The sequence below is a fragment of the Tetrao urogallus genome, assembly GCF_951394365.1.
Source record: "Tetrao urogallus genome assembly, chromosome: 1".
Lineage (NCBI taxonomy): Eukaryota > Metazoa > Chordata > Aves > Galliformes > Phasianidae > Tetrao > Tetrao urogallus.
Window position 1 is genome coordinate 17,645,070 of NC_136813.1, and position 21,823 is coordinate 17,666,892.

The 21,823-nt window shown below is 45.9% G+C and overlaps 3 protein-coding genes across 3 annotated transcripts; 2 read left to right on the plus strand and 1 right to left on the minus strand.

The window, feature by feature from the left end:
* Positions 1-212: 212 nt before the first annotated feature.
* Positions 213-2,500, plus strand: SAP18 (Sin3A associated protein 18; the record flags this gene model as incomplete). The annotated part of the gene is made up of 4 exons (XM_079534337.1): positions 213-284; positions 440-549; positions 1,600-1,722; positions 2,270-2,500. The coding sequence occupies 4 exons, from the start codon at positions 213-215 to the stop codon at positions 2,424-2,426; spliced, it is 462 nt and encodes a 153-aa protein (XP_079390463.1). The 3' UTR covers positions 2,427-2,500.
* A 6,126-nt stretch (positions 2,501-8,626) lies between these two features.
* SKA3 (spindle and kinetochore associated complex subunit 3) lies at positions 8,627-17,881 on the minus strand (the record flags this gene model as incomplete). The annotated part of the gene is made up of 9 exons (XM_079549128.1): positions 8,627-8,684; positions 10,855-10,973; positions 11,152-11,361; positions 11,569-11,753; positions 12,402-12,502; positions 14,540-14,966; positions 15,911-16,076; positions 16,902-16,966; positions 17,779-17,881. 9 exons carry the CDS (start codon positions 17,879-17,881, stop codon positions 8,627-8,629), a joined length of 1,434 nt encoding a protein of 477 aa, XP_079405254.1.
* A 588-nt stretch (positions 17,882-18,469) lies between these two features.
* On the plus strand, positions 18,470-18,914 carry MRPL57 (mitochondrial ribosomal protein L57; the record flags this gene model as incomplete). The annotated part of the gene is made up of 1 exon (XM_079543320.1): positions 18,470-18,914. One exon carries the CDS (start codon positions 18,470-18,472, stop codon positions 18,779-18,781), a length of 312 nt encoding a protein of 103 aa, XP_079399446.1. The 3' UTR covers positions 18,782-18,914.
* Positions 18,915-21,823: the final 2,909 nt, after the last annotated feature.

Consider the following 21,823-nt stretch of genomic DNA (forward strand, 5'->3'; position numbering starts at 1 on the left):
AGCCGCCGGGCCTAACAGCCACCGCGGAGCGCTGCGTTACAACCGCCCGGCAGCGCGGCGCAGCTCCAGCCGCCATCTCTCTCAGCGGCCACGCACCGCTCGCCTCCTCGACCACCTTCGCGCCTCTCCCGCGCGCACCGCCGCCTTCGCTCCACTATCGCGAGAACTGAGCGCGCGCCGCGAGACATCCGGGCCGTCGGCTGCGGGACGAGATGGCGGTGGAGTCGCGCGTCACGCAGGAGGAGATCAAGAAGGAACCGGAGAAGCCGATCGACCGGGAGAAGGTGCCGGGGCTGCGCCGGCCCGCCGCGCCCGTGCCGCCGCCGCAGCCGTTTGCGGGGCTGCCGGGAAGGGGGGAGGCAGCATGGTGGGGTTGGCGCCGTGAGGCCTTGCGGGGGTTGCGCGCCTTGTGCCTCACGCCGCCTCTTCCCGCCCGCAGACGTGTCCGCTGCTGCTCCGCGTCTTCACCACCAACAACGGGCGGCACCACCGCATGGACGAGTTCTCCCGCGGCAACGTGCCCTCCAGCGAGCTGCAGATCTACACCTGGTGAGCTGGGCCGGGGCTGCGCTCGTCGTTGCCGTCAATCTGATTAACGTGGGGCGCCGTCCTCCCGCAGAAGCAGTCCCGGGAGGCTGGGACGCTGCAGCACGTGTGCGTTGGTCCGGGTCAGAAAGAGAAACGACTTTTCTTTCTATGCGTGCGGGTGGAAGGGCTGCAGCGCTGCTCGTGTCGCGTTTGCTGCGAGCAGGGAGAAATCCTTTCGTCTGCACTGTAAATGCATGAATTCCTCTCACAGCATTTTGAAGAGCATTGCTTTGTTGAATTGCGTTGCTTTATAAGCACTGTCTTTCCTCCGGGGTTTCTGCTAGAGCTGTGACACGTGCGTCACTGTGTGTTTGAATAAATCCACTGTTGTCCCTAACAGAGCACACAGTTCTGATGTATTTCTGCAGGGGGTTTATGAACTCAGTGCAGGCCGTTGATGATGTCTAAGCCATCCGCAGAGCAGTCAGGGTGGGCAGTCAGCCAGCTGTGGCACAGAGCTCACAGGGAGCCTGCAGTCCTCAGAGCTGCTTGGGCGGCTGTGGTCCTTTTGTTTGTAGAGTTCTGAAGTTAGTTTTGGCCCTGTTCTGGTTGAAGGGTGCAGAGAAGGAGGAGTGCCTTCTGTTAGGGCAGAAGTGGAAGTACTGGTGGAAAACTGCTTGTGATTATTTGTTTTGCTTTTATTTCTATGCTTCCTCTAAGAAACCATTTTAACATTAATACCAACTTGAATAAGGAAACACGTTCATTGTAAATGTATTAAAAAATGCAAAAAAGGTCACTTTTTTGAGAGACCTGGAAGAGCAACGTTGATCTGTACTGGTTGTTTGGAGTGCCACATTGTTGTGAAGTAAGTGGCTCCCTGTATAGCTGAAAAATGTGAAGTGTTACTCTTCTTCATGTATTAACAGGAAGCATGCAAAGGCGAGGAAATGTGTGTTTAAGCTGTTGCAAAATACCAGTTCCATCCTAAATGGGCACTGGAAAGCTTTTTCGATTGCTGCTTTGAGAAGGTGAACCACTTGGGTTTGTTTGTTTGTTTGTTTAACGTAGGATGGACGCAACTCTGAAGGAGCTCACCAGCTTGGTGAAGGAGGTGTACCCAGAAGCACGGAAGAAGGGCACGCACTTCAATTTTGCAATTGTTTTTACAGATCTCAAGCGACCGGGCTACAGGTAAAGGGCATTTCTTCTCCAGAACAACAGAAGGCTTGAGGAAGCACAGCAGTAAAATACAATACTGATTTTAAAGTCAGGCGTTCACAAATAATATTTCTGAATTTCATGATAACAGACTGCAGGATTGTCATTATGAACTCTGCGTTTTGACTGGTCACTGCTGTAGTTTGTGTTCCCTAAACAGTGAATGTGTTTGCTTAGCCACCTGGAGCGCTGAATTGGCCACTAGCTAACCGTGGGCCCAGTGCGAGGTGGAGCTTCACTTCCGGTGATCTGAGACTGCTGTGCAGTCTGTGGGGCTTCAGCTCTGTGTGAGGAGGCAGGGGGTTCTGTCTTGTGTTAAGATGGCTGAAGGGTCCCCACCCCTGCGCCCTGTCAGAAAGACTCAGTGTAGCTTTACTTGGTGCAGAAGAAAACGCTGTGGATGTAGTGAGGTACGGTGTGGAGCACGGCATGGCGAGGTTGGAAAGGCTGATGCTGCTCCTGCATTAGACGTGCAAGGCCTGGGCTCTGGTAACTAACTGCCTTTCATCTCCGTGCACAGGGTGAAGGAGATCGGCAGTACCATGTCGGGCAGGAAGGGCACAGATGATTCCATGACATTGCAGTCCCAGAAATTCCAGATAGGAGACTACCTGGATATAGCCATCACGCCTCCCAACCGCGCACCGCCACCTTCCAGCCGCATGAGGCCATACTGAGCTATTGCTGCTTTGTATGATTCTATTTTCTGCTTATTCCTCCTTGCTGTTCTAAAGCAGGCTTTTTTTTATTGCCTTTATTGCAAAGTAAGAACACCTGAAGACAAAGCTAAACATCAAGGATGTAAGTCACATTTTAAACCTTTTAGTTTGTTTAGAAGGAACACTTAATCTTTAGCAGTGCCATCGCTCTGTCCTTGATTGGTTCATAGTTTGCAGAGTAGGTTGGTGTGTCTCGTGTTTCAGGTTTCCATAGAATGCGACCAGAATGACTACAGGTGTTCTGTAGTTCTGTCTTGTGTGGAATAAAGATGGCTGTTATTAATCTTTTGAATCTGATTGTGTGTGTGATTTTTTTAAGCCTATTTTAAGCAGACAAATTCAGAAGTTGGCTTTTAAGCAAAAGTTAAAATATTTGGAGGGCGTTCACTGCCCATTCAAAAAAAAAAAAAAAACCACCAAAAAACCCCCCACCAAAACAGCTGCTTTGTTTGTACTATATGTTACTGAAGTGGTGGATGTGTATCATAGGCGTTATAAAACACAGAAAGAGACAAAAAGATGAAAGAAAGGCCACGTTACTTAATGGTGCAAAAACGACCTTTCTGTACAGGGGTGGTTTGCTTTGTGTGCCCTGCTGTGGGTACCTGCTGTGTCTGAAGGTAGGAGTGGCTACAGAATAAGAGAGAGCCTGTGGGTTCAGACGGGCTGTGCAGCGTGCAGAGCTTTTTGCTGCTGGAAGTATAGTTGCTGAGGAAGTTATATTTGCTGACCAAGTAAGTTTTCCTCCGTGCATTTTAGGAAGGTGAATGCTGTTACCTCTCCCCCTTAGCTAATCCCCTTGCCTAATCGATAGATACAGTATTAGGCTCTGCACTGACTGATACGACTTTTCCTGAATAACTGTGACGTGCAGAGTGCCGTTTTCTTGGATTGCAGCAGCCCTTGGGTGTGGGGGCACAGCCAAAAGCTGTCGGTGAGGCTGTGCGGTGAGCAGCTGCTCCTCAACCACTCCGCGGGTCAGCGCTGCGCGGAGGGCGCAGGCTGCGCCGTGCCCGTGGCGAAGCTGTGCCGTGCTGTCCCTGCAGGGGGAGAGCTGGAGCCGCGCACTGCCTCGGCGCTGCGGCGGTACTTCGTGGGTGAAGCGGTGGAGTCTCGGAGGGCAAATCTCTCGTCGTTTGGCCGGAGGCAGCGGCAAGGAGCTCAGCTGAAGTTTTCGTTCGCGTGGAAATCATGCGACGGTGAACTCCGTGCTTCAGCGTTGCAGGCGCAGGGTTCCCAGCAAAGGCAGCTCCACATATCCATGCCATAGTGGTTTTCCTTCCTGTGCTGACACGTAAGGCCACTGGGTTGTTGCCGCGTTCCTCCACTTTCTGCATCATTTTAATTAGAAAAGATGTTTGAGGAGTCTGAGCAGTGCACGTTCCCTAAGTCAAGAATCCACTTTGTGGTCAAGCCCAATAGCAGTCAGTTTTAAGTTAGACAGCAGTGACAACTGTCATGTGTTGAAAGAGCTGTAAGTGAAAGATGACTGCGCTGGTAACGAGCATCCCATGAGCAATGAGCACCTTCAAGACTGTCTCAAGTGCTGAGGAAGGAAATCAGTCACCAGACAAGTGATGTACAGCACCTACAACACAGTCTCAAAACTCAGCAGCAATGAGCAATCCCAAACGCTCAAGAAGCGAACGCTACACACAGCTCTGTCCATTAGCAGGACTGTTTTGTATTTGGAGATCTAATGAGTGTTTGTCCCTCAAGGCAGTGAGTGAGGCGGGCGTTCACTACCTCTCGATGCCCCAAGCCCTGCCGCAGCACTGAGACGCAGCTCTCCATCCCACAGCCGCACTGCCACCAGCAACCGCTCCTCCAAAGCTCTCACTATTTCTTCAGCAGTGTAACTCCAGGAACTCCACCCTGCGTGGGGATGCAGCAGGATGGAATGGCTCCAGCTACAAGACCCAGGAAACCGGGCCCTTATTTTCTCTTTTCTACACTCAGTAACTCAACCACTCTGCTCCTGCAGCTGAGGCTTCCTGTGTCCTTCAGCACATCCCTCCTGCTGCTCCAACCTCATTTTGCCTAAGGGACAAATTCCTCTCTGCCACGCTCAGGCCTCCACTAGAGGTTATTTCCACAGTTCCCCTCTCATTTCATCACCCCTCTGGCAGGTCCTGCTCCCGCACCAGGGCAGCGTGTGCCTCTGATAATGTCTTGATGCTTAGCAAAGTTTTTATGTAGAGCTTTTGGGGAAGGCTGGCTGCATCTCTGCTGAAGGTGATGTGTGGGTTAATCCTCTCCCTGTTTAAGAGGTGAGGACAAGCCACACGCTTTGTCAATAAACTCACTTGCATCAGAGCAGTTCCTTGCTCCATCAGCAAACTTAAGTTTTGCTTTACAGCTCTAGTCAAAAGGAATGGTCATGATGCAGATGGAAAAAATAAGCACTCTCAGCAAGTGGTTTCAAGAGGAGTATGGGTGGAACTGCCTCTGCTGCCCTAGAAATGCTCACAGAGCAGTGGCCACAGGAGAGCTCACCACTGCATCCATGCAGACAGCCAGCTCAGCACTGTGAGCACGGGCAGGATTTCACAAGGCACTCAGACTACTGACAGGAGACGTCAGTGCTCCCCTCCCATGCAGCCCTTTCCTTTCTCTGGCCTCATCCCAGGCAGTGCCTTTGCAGGTGAGCAGTAGTTTGGGTCAACGCAGAGTGTCTGAATAACGTCACCTTGCAAAACACCTGCGAGGGCACTCCTGCCCTGCACAGGGCAGGCACGAGTGTGATCCGTGCAGCCCAGCAGCAAAGTGCAGTGACACACCAGGGTATGGGAGCCTGCAGCTTGGGGAGATGAAAGGTGAGCCTGTGCAGCAAAGCCTACGTTGGTTTCCAGCAACTGTATAAGCAGTTGTAACAGAGCATAACTGCTGGGCTCTAGACACAAAGTGTGCCAAAAACCATGAATACCTTCCTGTCAGGCATTCTGCAATACACGTAGCTTTTGCCTGGCCTCCCAGCAGAAATGCCCATGTAGCACAGCATCTTCCAGAAGCTGTATTCTCATGTATGCACAGTTGTGCCATTTTTTAACCCCTCCAATTTGCATTAGACGAGGCCAATGCAACAGGTGGACTTCATCAGCTGCCCCCTTGTAGGAGTGGCCATTAGCACAACAGCAGCACAGTGGGTCCCGCTGACAGGTAATACAGACAGCATTGATTGACATTTTTAGGAAGAGGTTGCATTTCTGTGGAATAACACTCATGATTTCATAGTGCAGCCACTGGATGTTGTCTCTGCTCTTTCTATATGCCATAACCTCTGTATTACTGTGCCGTGGGGAAACAAGGCAGAGGGCTGTGAGGGGTACTCCCAAAAGACCAACAGGTCCAACACCAGCTGCAGATGTTGGGACACATGCAACCACAAGAACTGGAACATTGGGGTAACGACAACCAACTTTCTGTAAAGAGAAAAAACAAAGCACAGTGCACTGCTTAAAACTGCAAAGCCTCTGTGATGCTTTAAATAACCAAGGAAGCCTGGGCTCCAGTTATCACTCCAGTGATTTATAAAAACCATCAATAAAAGCTCAGCAGAGAGCACTGGAGTGACGTTCCTCATTTGCCCATTTGACAGCCACCTGGGAGCTTTCATTTGTTTCATTTTATTTGTATTTAACCTCGGGCAAATTATTTCCAAGAAAACAAAGCATTTGCCACTTCATGGGGCTGCCTAGGCAGAACAATTTGAGGCACTCCTTTGACAACCAGTGGGATTATAGAGAGAATGCTCTGTTAGCTGACACATTTTATATACTAAAACAAATGCAAAAGGATTAAGAACCGTAGCAAATGAGGGAAAACCAAAGGCCATGCTTTTCTGGTTACTTCCCAGATGTCCCTAACTACCGGAGTGCAGCTTCGTGCTGTGCTCCATCTGTTCTGACTGCAGGCTATTGCTAGATGATGTGATCCCATGCTCACCCTTCCCGTGCATCTGATGTAGCAGTCACGCAGCCAAGAGTTGAATTTGAGATTACTGATTTCCACTGGGAGGGAAACTAGAAGAGGAAACAAAATCTATCAGTCTTTCAGTGGCTCAGCAGGTGGTAACGACCACACAACTGCACAACCTGTACTTTCTGTGCAAGAGAAGTGGTGAAACAGCAGCTAGTGGGAGCAGCCCTATGTTGTGGATTAGGCACAGCTCAGACTCTGAGTCAAATATGCCTGTTACCAGATGGAGACTGGCTCTTCCAAAACTAAGGCTCACTTAGCTACTGCGTATTCAAACTGCACCGACACTCCTGTGCTGTTTCTGGATTCACACTACAACAAAACAACCCATAATGTGTCAATTCTTCTGCGTGATTCCTGACTCTACCGCGACATAAGGACACACCTTTCTCCTTAGGGAGAGCCTTGAGCTCCTGCAGCCCCAAGGCTCCATGCACTGTTGCTGCAGTACCCGAGCGCTTGGTCAATCACAGGGCTGCACGCACAGGGCTGCATGAGAGATTCTACCACTGCCTTCCCCAGCTGGTTCTGAACAGGGATGGGTTTTGTATGCTGCTTGTTTCCAGTTCTGCTTCCCCCTTCTCCAATACTCACAATACTGCTTAGGTCTTACTGAAACCTAGGCAAGACAAATCACAGCTTGCTTTTGTTCTGCTGCTCTGACTGCATCCACCTCACAGTAATATTCCTCCTTACACAAGGGCAGTAAGCACAAACAGTGTTACTACTTCAACAGTTCTGTAAACAAAAACCCCCAAACAAGCTTGTAAAACTCAATTAGTAGCTCCAAAAACATAACCTCATGCCACTGTCATGTCATATGAGATTGAAGACAACAAAGACGGAAAGGTCTAGAGGGCAAGGTATGTGGCTCAGGTCCCTGGGTTTGTTCAGCCCAGAGAAGAGGAGGCTGAGCAGAGGCTGCTTACAGAGGAAGATTCCTGTCCTAGAACAGACTATTTGGTACCTTGTTAGGCCTGTGACATTCTGTGACTAGCATCCAGCCCATCAGGTGGGTATAGTTTGTAAGATGCTGGAAGGATCACTCTGAAAGAATTGTGTAAGACGAGCGGGTGTTTTCATAGCAGCAGACTAGTTTTCCAAGCAGCCACAAACCATCCCAGACAAATATTATTCAACATGTTGATCAGCTTTCAAAAGTAATGTAAATTAATTATGTTTTTTAAACAGAAATTAAGACAGAAAAAAAAAAAAAGTGATACTGTGCTCAGGCCAGAATTGGCAAAAAAAAAAAAAAAAAAGTCAGCTGCTCCCGGTAATGTGATGTACACTCATCTCAGAAAGTGACTGTGACAGCATGACAAAGGCTTCTGTATTTGCTATGTTTCAGCCATGCCAAGTCCCTTGAAGCAGCCAGAAAAATACTTTCTGGCAGCTCCAGATGTTTTTATGCCTGGGAATTTCAAAGAATGTGGAACTGTGTTCAGAAAATTCAGAAAAGCACACACTAAAGTAACAGTATTTTAGCTGTCAACAGGAAGAATGTGTGCAGCGGGTAAGAGCAGTACTCACAGCAATAGCTGACACAGGTAACAGCTCTAAAGAGGGATACATAGTTGGGATTTCTTTTGGACAAGAGAAATATCTCTGGTGGAAAAAAATTCCAGCTGCTGTGACCAGATACCAGCAAATTGCCCAACAAACTAAACTCTGAGTTTAGCTTGGTCTGCTACTGCAGGGACGTGCTTGCATGACTGGAAGTAACACCACCACTTACAGAACACGTGTGGCAGCAACGCAGGGGACAATACAGCAACCCCCCAAACAAATTAAATAACCTGCTTTGGCAGGGGGGTTGGACTCGATGATCTCTGGAGGTCCCTTCAACCCCTACAATTCTGTGATAAAATTCTGTGAAATCTTCCAAGCAATGGAAGAAACAGTAGGTATCTCATTGGTGACATTTGAAAATATACTGTGCAATTAGTTCACATTCAAGATAGTAACATTCTAGGGCTATAGGTATTAGGGTGCTAAGAGGAAAACGCGTGCCTAGTTCTCAATGTGATGCCTAAGCAGGAAAACTGCAATTGAAGGAGAAGCCTGTCTATCAGCCAGGTGACAGCACGATGTAGGAATACCTGTTTGATATGCCTTAGTGCTGCAGAAGGGACAGATGTCCCGGAGGTACTTTAACGCAGTAAGGCAGCAGTTACTCGTCACACAAAAAGGAGTTCTGCTGAAGATATGTCCAAGCACTGCACCGCAAACTCCGCCCTGAAACAGGCAGTGTCAGCAGACTGCCTACAGATGTCTGCTTTCTGGGCAGCATAATGGGCTTTCCTTCTGTTACAGTTTAATTGCACTTCTCTACAGACCACTGCATCTGAACACACACAACAAACACAAGAATCAAGTGAAACATCTGAAGTATTACATCATATAATACGTGACTGTAGTCCCCTGTGAAGCAATACTAGAACAACAACCAAAACCCAATCTACTTTGCTACTAATTTTAATCACAAAATTAAACCACACAATTGTTAGTTCAAGCAAGTTAATACACATCAAGTTTTCTCCAGAAAAAAAAGGGATTTTCCTTTTGTGGGTCCTTCCTCACAGTATTTCTTTCTTGCTTTCTGAGCTCCCCATGGTTCAGTGATAAGATCCATGAATGTGAAATAGTCTTCAGCTTGATTTCAAATGTCTGACTTGAAATAATCAGGATATCCTCTGCAAATACATCCAGAAGTGTTCATGAACTCATTACCTCAGTCATATTCTGAATTAGCAGAAGACACAAACACTTGCCCAACAACAGCAATAAAAAGACAGCTAAAATAAGAGCTTTACTTTATCTGATTAATCAAACAGATTCTAACTCCATGTACGTTAAGCTATCTACTCCTCTTCATCTCTTGCTGGATTTGTTGCAGCTATTACTCCATATACTTCTTGCACCTCTTATCAAGATAATCTTTAGTGACCCCAAGTGTAACAGAAAATCAGTATGTACAGCACATTATATTGAATGAGGAATATCTACAGTAGAGCAGTGACAAAAAAGTCTATGTAAATCTCATTTTTCTTAAACCCATTATTCCCTTGTTCAAAGATTACTTATGCTTATTGTAGACCAATTCCATTTCACATATTGCTCTAAGGTGGCTTTGGATTTCAAATGACTTAGTATTTGCCTGGTCTCATTTCAGCTAGGATGGAGTTAATTTTCTCCCCAGTAGCTGGTACAGAGCTCTATTTTGAACTTAGGAGAAGAAAGAATTTGATAACACAGTGGTGTTGTAGTTGTTGCTGAGCAGTGCTCACATGAAGTCAAGATCATTTCGCTCCTCTTTGCTGCCTGGCCAGTGAGGAGCTGGATGTGCACATGGAGCTGGGAGAGGCCAGAACCAGGACAGCTGGCCCAAGGCAGCCGAAAGGACATCCTGCAGCACGTGGCTCATGCCCAGCAGTGACACTGGGGGAGCTGGCTGGCGGTGAGCAATTGTGACGGCATCAGTCCTTCTCCTTTCTCCCCTCCTCTATATTAAACTGCCTTCATCTCACGGGTTCTCACGTGGACTCCCCCCCTTCCAACTCTCTCCCTCACCCTGCTGGGGTTAACGGGAGAGAACAGCTGTGTGGTGCTTGGCTGCCTGCCAGGGTAAGCCACAACGTGCCCAAGCAACAGCGCGATTACTTCTGCCACTGAACGTAGTAGTCTGCAGTTCTTCATTGCCTAAATTTACTGACGCAAGCTTAAAACATTCAGTTGATTGCCACAAAGCAAAATATATCTACAGATAATCGCACTGTTTTTTCTTCAATTTGTTTCCTTCCTCCTCCCCTTCCATTTTTCTTAAAAACTTCCCAGGGTTCATAATAAAAAAATAGATTTGTTCTTTGCAGTAGAACCAGCCAGACACTATGCCAAAGATTAGATATTTAGTCATGTCAACAGGAGCTGGAGAACAAGCAGCTGCATGAATTTTCTAAATGCACTGAAGTCTTCCTAGCTCCTCAAAATTAATTCCTCTTTGGAGAAGAGAAGGCTCCGGGGGGACCTCATTGTGGCCTTTCAATATTTGAAGGGAGCACAGAAACAGGAGGGGGAACGGCTGTTTACGAGGGTGGACAGTGACAGGAGGAAGGGGAATGGTTTTAAACTGAGACAGGGGAGGTTTAGGTTAGATATCAGGAGGAAGTTTTTCACTCAGAGGTTGGTGACGCACTGGAATCAGGTTGCCCAAGGAGGTTGTGGATGCCTGGAAACATTCAAGGCCAGGCTGGATGTGGCTCTGGGCAGCCTGGTCTGGTGGTTGGTGACCCTGCACATAGCAGGGGGTTGAAACTAGACGATTATTGTGGTCCTTTTCAACCCAGGCCATCCTATGATTATGATTAAAATTCAATTACATAACCAAATTTGGGACATCTGATCATACCTGTTCTCTTTGTTGCAGTAATCACTGAAATCACTTCCAAATCCTGCAGCATCTCCTGCCTTAGTCTCCATTTTCTTAGATATAGAAGAGTCCACTTTATGGTTATACTTTGACAGAATCTACAACATTAAAAAAGGAACAGAAATAACTTTAGAACTCCAAGCAGGATTACAATCTATGCATTTTAAGTAAGCAGCAGAGAACTCTTTCTTTTTGAGGAACAACACTTGATAAACAAACACTTTTTAATATTACTGCTATGATATGAAAACAATTCAGATAACAAACAGAGCTAACCTGCAGTACATCATCTGGAATCCTTGTTATTTCTGGAGGTGGAGGAGTGCTGAGTAAATGGTCGTACTGTTTTATTTTGGGAGGAGATGGGTTCCCCAAATGTTTGAGGTACTCATCAGAGCTCACAGCAGAAGGAATGCCGTCTTCTATGTTTTGTTTCTCTGTTGCATTGTTTTTGGTCACCAACATGATCTTCTCCTCTTGCATTTCCTGTTACAGAGAAGCTATTACATGCCTTCAGTTCATTAATTTTTCTTAGGTGAAGTATTTAAAAACATGTTCTTACAGAATTACCAATAAAAAAGCACCGTTTACAAGGACAAGAAAAATGGGTATAGGAAAAGGAGAGCAAACTGCCACTTGAGGAACTGCTTACAGCACTAGTGTATGAAAGTAGATGTAACTGCTGTGTAGTACCATAAGTTCTCTTGTCATCCACCTGGCTTCAAAATCCGGAGGTGGTGGCGTTGCTGCATGGCTGGGAAGAGGCACTTTGTCTCTTTCTGGTGACTTGGCTAACGCTGCACTGTCTGCTCGGGGAGGGATTTTCACACCAGGTGTGCAGAACACGGGTATCATAGGAGAAGCCATACAGTCTGCTGCTGGAATTAGTTGACAAAACTTTTAGTATGAAAATGCACCCAAATTGCAGAGCTCTAACAGCAGTAAATACAGAAAACAAAACTAATCAAAATAATCTTGTCTCATTACCAAATATAACTGAAAGAGCCCAACTTAAACCAATATTGCTTCAGATTTCCATATATTCTGTTTGTTTGCTGCAAGACTTTCAGACGCTTACCAAAGAATATATTAGATCTCCAGAGAAATTTCAGTGCTACTCTTGAAAGATGTAAGTTACTGTTTGGTTAATCCGTTTCAAAGCAATTTCTTTCCCACTCATTTAACCGGCTTTAAATAGGCGTAAGAAATAATTTTTGGAAAAAGTTTGCTTCCCATAACAGTACTGTTATCAGTAGCACGGATACATTGCAATTCCGATACGATGGAAGCTCTGCACAGTTCTAGATGGATATGAGTAGAAGAATAAGCAGTGATTTCTACTGAAACACGCAGATTCCCCATAGAAGCCACTGACTTGAGTTTTCTGAACACCAGTATGCAAACAATGACTGGACACAAATTAATTATATTTAACAAGAAACAGATTAAAGTATTACCATGTGTTAACACACGTGTTATGTTAAAAAATAGCAAACCTACATTTACTTGACACGTTTTTAACTTACCGCTCTCATCTGCTGCTTTTGTTTTTGGCTCAGGAGTAACTGCCATTTCCCTGGGTGGCTTTTTTGCTACATTCACTTCATCGTCGCCTTTTTTAACTAAGCTGAAAAGCCAAAAACCTCAATCAGTTCTCAAGTAACATGAAGAAATCACTACTGAAGGAATACTGTCAACTCCACCACTTGTCTAGCATTTGTTCATGAGTCTAGAATGATTTACTATCTCTGACTCTACTCCTACCATGCAAAGGTTCAGTCCAGCCAAGGCATTACAAAATAAGGAACACACTGCCTAGGGATGCTGTGAATGCCCCTCCCAGAAGGCATTCCAAAGCCAGGCTGGACGGGGCTGTGAGCAACTTGGTCTACAGGGAGGTGTCCCTGCCTACACTGGGGGGTTGGAACCAGATGATCTTAAAAGCCCCTTCCAAGCCAACCATTCTATGGTTCAATGATCTACAACTCCTCAGTAAAAAGCCTAAGCCTCAAGAAATCCATGTGAGGCAGCGTATTTCCATGAGATCAAACCTCCCGTTGTGAGTCTGCTTTCTTAAAAACAAAGAAACAAAAAACCCAACCAAACAAAAAACCACCACAAAAACTAAGGGAAAATAAGGGAAAAAAAACCCCATACTTTTTCAAGTCAGTTTTTCCTCAGTAATATTATTGATACTTGGACCCTACGTGTTTGGGTTATGGTTATACTTTCTCTTCTTCATTATAAACACTTTTGATTGTTTTTTTTTTCCTTTCTCTCTCCCTATTACTTTTGCTTTCAGTTCTTCACTGCATGCACACAAAATACATTGTTCCTTCTACTTGCTTCAGAACTGAAAACCTGAAAAGAAAGGAACTGAGAACACTATGAGTGTATGTATGAGTGTACACACACACACACACACACACACACACACACACCTGTGTGTATACACACAGGAAGCAAGGTTAATTTTTATAAAATGTTATATAAAACTACAAATAAAATTTGTGGATGTATTCATTTAGAAATTGTAGCCAGAATTAAAACTGAAATCACATTTAAGACAGTTCACACTAAACAACAACAACAAAAAAAAAAACAAAAAATACAATCAAACCAACCCAATGAAATCTAAGTTAAAGACAACAAAAGAGCTTAACTTGTGCAACAAGCTGAAGCATTTAACAAAATGTTATTTGAGGAACCAACTTTAAGTTTGCATCATTTAGGATTCAGTAACAGCTTTCCAATTATTACAATTCCAATACTGTATGTTACAGCTGTGTAAATGCTACCATGCCTATTTGGCAGGAGAGATCCCAAAACTCTTTTAAGAGAAAATGAATCTCTTCAATTTTACTTTTCTCCCCAGTAATCTAAAAAAGAAAAAAAATAAATAAAAATAAATCACTGAAATGTAACCATTGTGGTACATTGGAACAAAGTCACTGAAGCTGGTACAGCTCTGAAGAACTTCACATGAGCACCTGTACAGCAAATATCAGGGATTTAAAAAATAGAATTAGTGAAATCTCTCTACAAACCAAATCCTTAACTGTTGAACAGAATATTTCTCTTAAATACTGTCATTTTCTTAAATTGGATGCCTGGCTAATAAAAATCATACAAACATCTTTTAACCACCCTTTTCCAGGAGTAGAAGTCTACAAATGTGTTTTCAGTCGAAGGCTGGAGCAAAAAGAAGCATCTGCTTGAAGCTGGATAACAGAAGAAATAACACAACGAGCTCCCACTGTGAGGCATTTAAGCAAGTGCTTCACAAATTTCTTTCAGTACCACTTCCAATGCTTTTATATTGGTAACACAAAGTCTACCGCATGTCCTCAAATGCAAGCCCTAGGTTAAATAAAGCAAAACCTCACAGGAGATACTGTGCCTTTTCTCCTTGTCCTGGAGACATTCTCATGCAGGCAGGGAAGGAAATACCTTAGATAAGTCTCCTGTAAGTAGTTTGCATTGCAAAGAGTACACGAAAAGAGGAGCAGAGAGTTCAAGGTAGACAGAAAACTGACAAACAAGTAGGTAACAAATCACCTGTTAGCAGAAAAAAAGATAGGCAATGGCAACAAGAGAGGGGTACCTCAAGAAGAAACAATGGAAAATCAATAGAGAAACATCAGAGCTTCAAGTGCTTGCTTACTTGTTTGTCTGGGCAGTTTTATGAATAAGTGCCATGGTGTAATCTTCATTCATACACATGGTGTGTTCACTAATGCCAAAGTGTTCCAGTTTTGGGGTAACGCACTCAAAGTCGTCCATCTTTAGCATGCATTTGGGTGTTTTGGGCAGAACACAGGCGGCCTGCGTGTTCTGGGGAGTTGTGTGCTTTGCATTTTCTTGACTGGCATTTGCTGCACGTTGTTGTCCATGTAATGCACTCCAGGGCCTGGAGAAAGCATACTGTGATAGGCCGAAATCAGAAAGCTGGGGGCTCCGCAGCGGGTCTCCGGGCACAGGAGGGTTCTCAGCACAGGCAGGAAGAGGAGGTGCATCATCTGCTTCTTCCTGATCAGATTTACTCTGGCCAGATGCCTTCGAATCACCATTTGCCTCCTCTTGTTGCTCCTCTGACAAAAGAGAGGAGAGTTCATTCAGTCAGAAGTTTCTCTTTTAAAAATTTTTAAAATAAATTGGGAATTTTCTCCCCCCTCCAAGTAGTCTTTTTTTTTTTTTTAAATATTTATTACTCTAAATATTAATGTTACTCCTTTCATTTTAAAGCACTGAACCTTAATCTACAGCTATCAAAAGCTCTTATCAGGCTAAGCTGTATTTAGAACACATTTCTTACACTTAACACATTTTTAATAGAATTCAACCTCCCTGCATAGCCTAGGCAGAAAGTTTTAATCTTAAACACATTTATCTGGCTCCATCTCACTGCAAGAGTAAAAAAGTGGCAGAACAAACTGTACAGAAAAAAGCAGTGACTGAAAAGTCATAAAAGATAACATGAGTTCACTGCAGAAATAAGCCAGGGTGTAATTTGTATGATTCTGTATTACGTGAATGGAAATAGTGGGGGGGTGGTGGTGTGGTTAGATTGGGTAATCTTGGAGGTCTTTTCAACCTTAGTGATTTTGTGATTTGTGGAACACCCCCAAATATTTGTGAGCTGCTGTATGATATAAGCAGCAGATGATTTAAGCTTATGGGATAACAACACATGAGTATGAACCAGTTCAGGTGCATCTGCAGTAGCTCATCGTGCAGGAGAAGCTGAAGCAGCCCAACTGTCTGGGTTATCAGAACACGATGGCTAACCTCTCCTCTTTGTACAGCTCTTAGTGAAGAGAAAAACACACCAACCAGGAGCATGTCAGGAGATGCAGCTCTAAGCTTTTGCACGTTTTATTCTTAGAGCAGCGATCACAACAGAACCTTTCAGCCCCAGATTACTATAGAGCAAAAACCACAGATCTCTTCATTAACAGACACGTACACATAGCGGAAGAGAAACATTTTAGAAAAATTACATGCCTTTGAATGCTTCACTGCCAACAAATATTACCTGTAGGGACTTCGACGGGTGGTTTGTAGCCGTATTTCTGGAATAGCTCTCTTATTTTTGCAAGATCCGCTGCATTTCTTTGCATCAATATCTCACTTGCCTTCATAAAGTCATTAATTTCTTGCCTTTCAGAGGAACTCTTGCCAAGAGCAGCATTAGCATCTTCCTTTGGGTGAAGGAGGGGAAGGAGAAACAAAGCAATGGGTTTTCAAATCACCACCTGGTGTCTGTTTCTACATTCAGTGTTTGGGGAATAACTTCAATTCATATGGGGACAAGCAAATGTAGATCTTGTCTATACCTGAAAACTTGGTTACAAAACACTGGGAACACAGAGCAGAATTGCACACAAACTTACAAACATTGAGGACAGTTCACAGCGAGGTAACTGCTTCCTGCTGACCTTCCAGACAAAATCATGAGCTTTTACTCCATTAAAAAAAAAAAAAAAGAGGGCATTTACATAACAATTGGTTTGGACTTTTAAATACAAAGAATGTATGTCAGAGCAGCTGGAGAAATTCCAGTTTACAGCGTGGTTTACTCCTCACTTACTTGCACTCGTGCCCATTTCTATTGACTATTTTGTCTACTTCTGTTAAAGAAACGAAGAACTTTTTTCACAAGTTTAACAGAAGTGCAGGATCCCCTGCAAGGGCGTTCTTTATGCTAAGTGCTTCTCACTGAGCAAAGCTGGGCATACCTCTCCTGAATCCGGCTCCCCCACCCCCGTGCCCCGGTGTAACCACAACTTCCCCATGACCTGCATCCCTGCTGGCCCGAGTGACAACACTGATGGCAAGCTCATCAGCACAGGCATCCCACAGTTTTGGGTGCTGCCCTGTAGCCACAGCGAGGACTTAGAAGTAAGTAAATAGAAATGTCAGAACTGCTGAATAACAAGGCTGTGTTGTGGCTTAAGGATCAAAGCACAACCACCAGTTTATGGACGCGGCCTCTGCCCCAGTTTTTCAAGAAGTTAAGGCATTACCTTCAGAGCCCTGATTTCACAGTGTAGGTCGTGCAAAACCCTCATCGGAGATTCCTCTTCATAGTCTTTGATGTGCATATCACATGAAAGTGTTTTGAAATTAAAAGAAAGTGGGGAATTAGTATTTAGCATGCAGGTACAACGTAATGTAATGTAATCTCCACTAGCAGACCTTGGTGCTGTCCACTCATAAATGCAGTAGTCAACTGACTTTGTTCCTTCACTGGATATCAAGGCTAATGCCAATAAATAGTGTAAAAGAGGAGCCCTGCATCACGACAAGCCATAGCACGGCGATACATTCAACTAGAGCCTTCAGCTGTATGTGCAGAGAGAGAAAAAGCCCTGAACGTGTGTTTCCCTGTACTGATCCATGACAAGGTTAAAAACAAGAATGTGATTCAGTACTGAAAAGGAGCTTACCGACAGGAGGGAGACCGACTTTTTTCACACAGTCAGATACTGACAGAACAGGGGGGGGAACAGCTTTAGGATTTAGGTTAGACAGCAGGAGGATAATTCTTTCCTCAGAGGGCGGTGAGGCACAGCTGCACAGAGAACTGCGGGTGCCCCATCCCTGGAGCTGCTGGAGGCCGGGCTAGATTTACTTACAGACGTTACGTGGTAAAAGCTCACTGCACACCACGGAGGCCTCAGAGAGGCGGCGCGGAGTTGTGCTCACATAAGACCCACCACACCCCTCCAGCACAGGCGCACCCCGTCCCGGCAGCTCAGCGCAGCGGCAACGGGAACCCGAGGCGGTGCTGTCAGCGCGGGCCGCCCCGCAGCGCCCAGCTCGCCTCGCCAGACCCGCGCGGCCTTTGGGCTCGGGGCGCCGCCGCTGTGGGGGCGCGCGGGAGGCGGTGCCCGCACTTACCCGCGTCCTCCCCGCGCAGCGCCCGCTCCAGCTGCTTCGCCTCCCTCTCTAGCGTGAGGGCCAGGGAGCGCAGTTTGCCGAAGAAGCCCCTCGACACATCCATCGCCCGCGGGGCAGAGGGACGCGGGTCCGCAAGGACCGCACGGCAACGGTCGCGACAAGCAGCTCTCCGCGCGACCCTGGAGCCCGCCACCGCTTTCGAAACGGCGCCTACTCGCGCCCCGTTGGCGCCGCGAGCTCTCGCGAGAAGTGCCGCAGCTCTCGCGAGGAGCGTCGCCGCCATCTTGCTGCCCGCCGCGGGGCTGGGGCCGGGAGCGGGGGGGCCGAGAGCGAGGGGTTCGGCGGCCTCCGAGGCCTCCTCGCCCTGATCCTCGTTAGAGCCGAGGCTCGCCTGGAACTGGTGGGTGCCGGAGACCCTCGGGCGGTGGTGCCGCGGGGCAGCCGGTCTGCACGGCGCCCGGAGACGCGAGTGGGTCCCGGGTCGTTGGGGCAGCTCCGTCCCGGTGCTGGCCGTGCCCGTGGCTGTGCGCGGCGGGTGGCTGCCGCCGTGCGGCTGAGCTGAAAGCTTTCTAATAGCGAGACAAAAGGCACTGCAATAAATACAGGCGAATTTTTCTCGCTTTTTTTTTTCTTTCTTTTCCCTAAATAACGTGTCTTTTTGTGTGTGTGTGCGTTTCTCTTTTAAGGCGCAATGTTTTTAACAGTGGCCCTGCTCGGGAAGAGGATCCCTGGAAAGCAGTGGATTGGAAAATACAGGCGGCCGAGAACAGTAACCATTGCCATGAAGCAGGCCATGATCCGAAGGCTGGAAATTGAAGCAGAGAACGAATACTGGCTGAGCCGCCCGTACCTGACACGGCAGGAGGAGTACAATCACAACAGGGATGTGAGAGTGGCCAGATGGGAGGCTTTTAAAGCCATGAAGTCGTCCAAGTTCCCTGAGCATAGATATATGAGCGACCACTTGAACCACTTAAATGTCTCAAAGAAGTGGACCTCTTGAGCGGCGGCACGGTTGTAGTTGTGCTGCTGGGAGATGCAGTATTGTACCCCTTGTGGCTGCTCTGTAATGCAGTGTAACAAAGGCAGGTGAGAAATCAGACTGCTACGGTGCACAAAGTCTTACATTAAAGTAATCCTACAGAACAGTGTTTGGGTTTTTTTTGCCACATTAGAAGACTGTCCTTCCAGTAGCTTAAGGGTTTTGCATAAGACAGTGTGAGTTGCAGCTCCGGTGATGACTTGAACTAGGTTTGTAGCTTCACTTTCTTGGAAAGCTGCAATGCAGTGGCTGTATTGAAAAAGGATTATCTGTACGGACCAGATGGCTTTTACTTGTCCCTTTGCTCTAAAAGGGGCTACTTCTGTATTTGTATATTCATACTTGAAATACAGCAGAAGCTACTTGATGTTCTACTCACTCCATCAGGCACGTATCAAGAAGAATAGAACTGTGTCTGTAAGAGACTGCAACTAATATAAAACGTTCAACTTCCTGGGAACAGTATCAATATCTTTGTCATAACAGGAGCATCAATTTCTGTGTCCCTGCCCCACTTACACAGAACTTAGTTCTGACTGAGAAGGACTACTACTGATTCTTGTTTGAGTGGCAGCTTGATGTCTAAGTAATGCTTAGTTTGTGGCTGATGATGTTTCTTCAGGACAATAAGTTTTTTATTTCTCCTATTGAGACCAAGTGAGCCGGAACCATGCCAGGAATGAGCACCATGTTGGGTCAGTGCAGGTCAGGTGTGAGAACTGTTTCCAGCACCAGACAGAACCTTTCCCAGGTATGCAGCAGTTCTTGCTGCTTTAATGCACGCACACTGCAGCTAAGCAATTATCAGATTATTTCACATACTTTATTAAGTAAGTCGGTACTGCATTCATCGTCAGAAGTTGTGTATCAAATACATCGATATTTTATCACTTTTGAAAAGAGGCCTGGAATAATACAACTTGTTTAAACATAAATTCTACTTCTATGATCAGGTCTGAACACTGATGTACAAAATCTTGAGTGCACTTAAAATGATCTTATAAACTTGAATGCTTGTAAATGATTTGAGATAACGTGGAAAAGTATACATATGAGCAAACTGCAGTGTAATTCAAACATGAAGGAACTCTGATGCAATGTAATGTGACTTTGTATTTAATTCATTTATAAAAGCTCATTTTAAAAAAATCACTCCAAGTATTAAACTATAAATGGCAACGTGTGTTCTCTGCATAGGACTAGTCCTATCTGCAGCATACACAAAAATAGTAACCGTGTCATTACACATCTTTTACATTTAATGCCAAAATTAAATACAGGTCAGTGTAAGTTTAGGCAGCAAATTAAAAATAATGGTGTAAGTGGAACAGTGAGTACCATTAGTGTGACTGCTGATGACCCTTTCTGGCAAATACAGAACTGGAAATGGAGGCATGTTTAATTCTGTTAAGGATAAAAGGGGTGAGAGAACAGAGAGGGAGCCTGAACGCTTCAACAGCAGGACTACTGCTGCTTTCCGTGATGTTTTTGTGAGTGCAAATATCTGCTATTAAGAAAGATCACAGAATCACAGAATCACAGAATCACAGAACTGTAGGGGTTGGAAGGGACCTCCTGAGATCATCGAGTCCAACCCCCCTGCCAAAGCAGGTTCCCTACAGCAGGTCGCACAGGTAGGCATCCAGGCAGGTCTTGAACATCTCCAGAGAAGGAGACTCCACCACCTCCCTGGGCAGCCTGTTCCAGTGCTCCGTCACCCTCACTGTAAAGAAGTTCTTGCACATGTTTGTGCGGAACTTCCTATGCTGCAGTTTCTGGCCATTTCCCCTTGTCCTGTCTCCACTCACCACTGAAAAGAGTCCGGCCTCGCCATTCTGCCCCCCACACCTTAGATATTTATAGACCAGGATCAGGTCCCCTCTCAGTCTCCTTTTCTCAAGGCTGAACAGACCCAGTTCACTCAGCCTTTCCTCATAGGGGAGATGCTCCAGGCTCTTCACCATCTTCGTGGCCCTCCGCTGGACTCTTTCCAAGAGATCCCTGTCTTTTTTGTACTGGGGAGCCCAGAACTGGACGCAGTACTCCAGATGAGGTCTTACCAGGGCAGAGTAGAGGGGGAGGATCACCTCCTTTGACCTGCTGGCCACGCTCTTTTTAATGCACCCCAGTAAGCCATTGGCCTTTTTGGCCACAAGGGCACACTGCTGGCTCATGGCCAACCTGTCGTCCACCAGGACACCCAGGTCCCTTTCTGCAGAGCTCCCCTCCAGCAGGTCATCCCCCAACCTGTACCGGTGCATGGAATTATTCCTCCCCAGATGCAAAACTCTACACTTGCTTTTGTTAAACCTCATCCGGTTTTTTTCTGCCCAGCTCTCCAGCCTATCCAGGTCTTGCTGAATGGCAACACAGCCTTCAGGCGTGTCAGCCAATCCTCCCAACTTCGTATCATCGGCAAACTTGCTGAGGGTGGCCATTATCCCCTCATCAAGGTCATTGATGAAGATGTTGAACAACATCTTGTTGTTGAACAACAAAGATTTAAGACGCTATAGTAAAGCTGAAAGGAACAGGTTAAAAGATGAGAAATTGGAGAGGTACGTGCTGAGCATTTAAGTTGTCAGCTAAGTAATATAAACAGAAGAGCATCTGCATGTCACTGTTACTGCACAGGTGCCAACAGGAGCGGATACCTCACCCCCAGCACATGCTTCCCTCTACGCAGGTGCTCTGTGCTTTTTGTGGCTGGGGGCAGGGAAGACTTCAAAACCAATTCAAGCAATTCTGTAAACAAAAATCAGACTTCACAACCTCATGGAAACAAGATTCAAGTAATTGCTGCAAACAAATCAACCCAAGAAATGGTGAAAGACCAGTTTTAATCAGAATCAGCACTAAGTACAACTTTATTTCATTCCATTTCATGAGTTATGTAATTAAGAAAAATACATATACAAAGCTGTCTATATATACAAAATAAATTGATAGAAATGAATATAGTGTATGTGCTCAGTATTGTAACAAGTAACTGTATATGCAGCT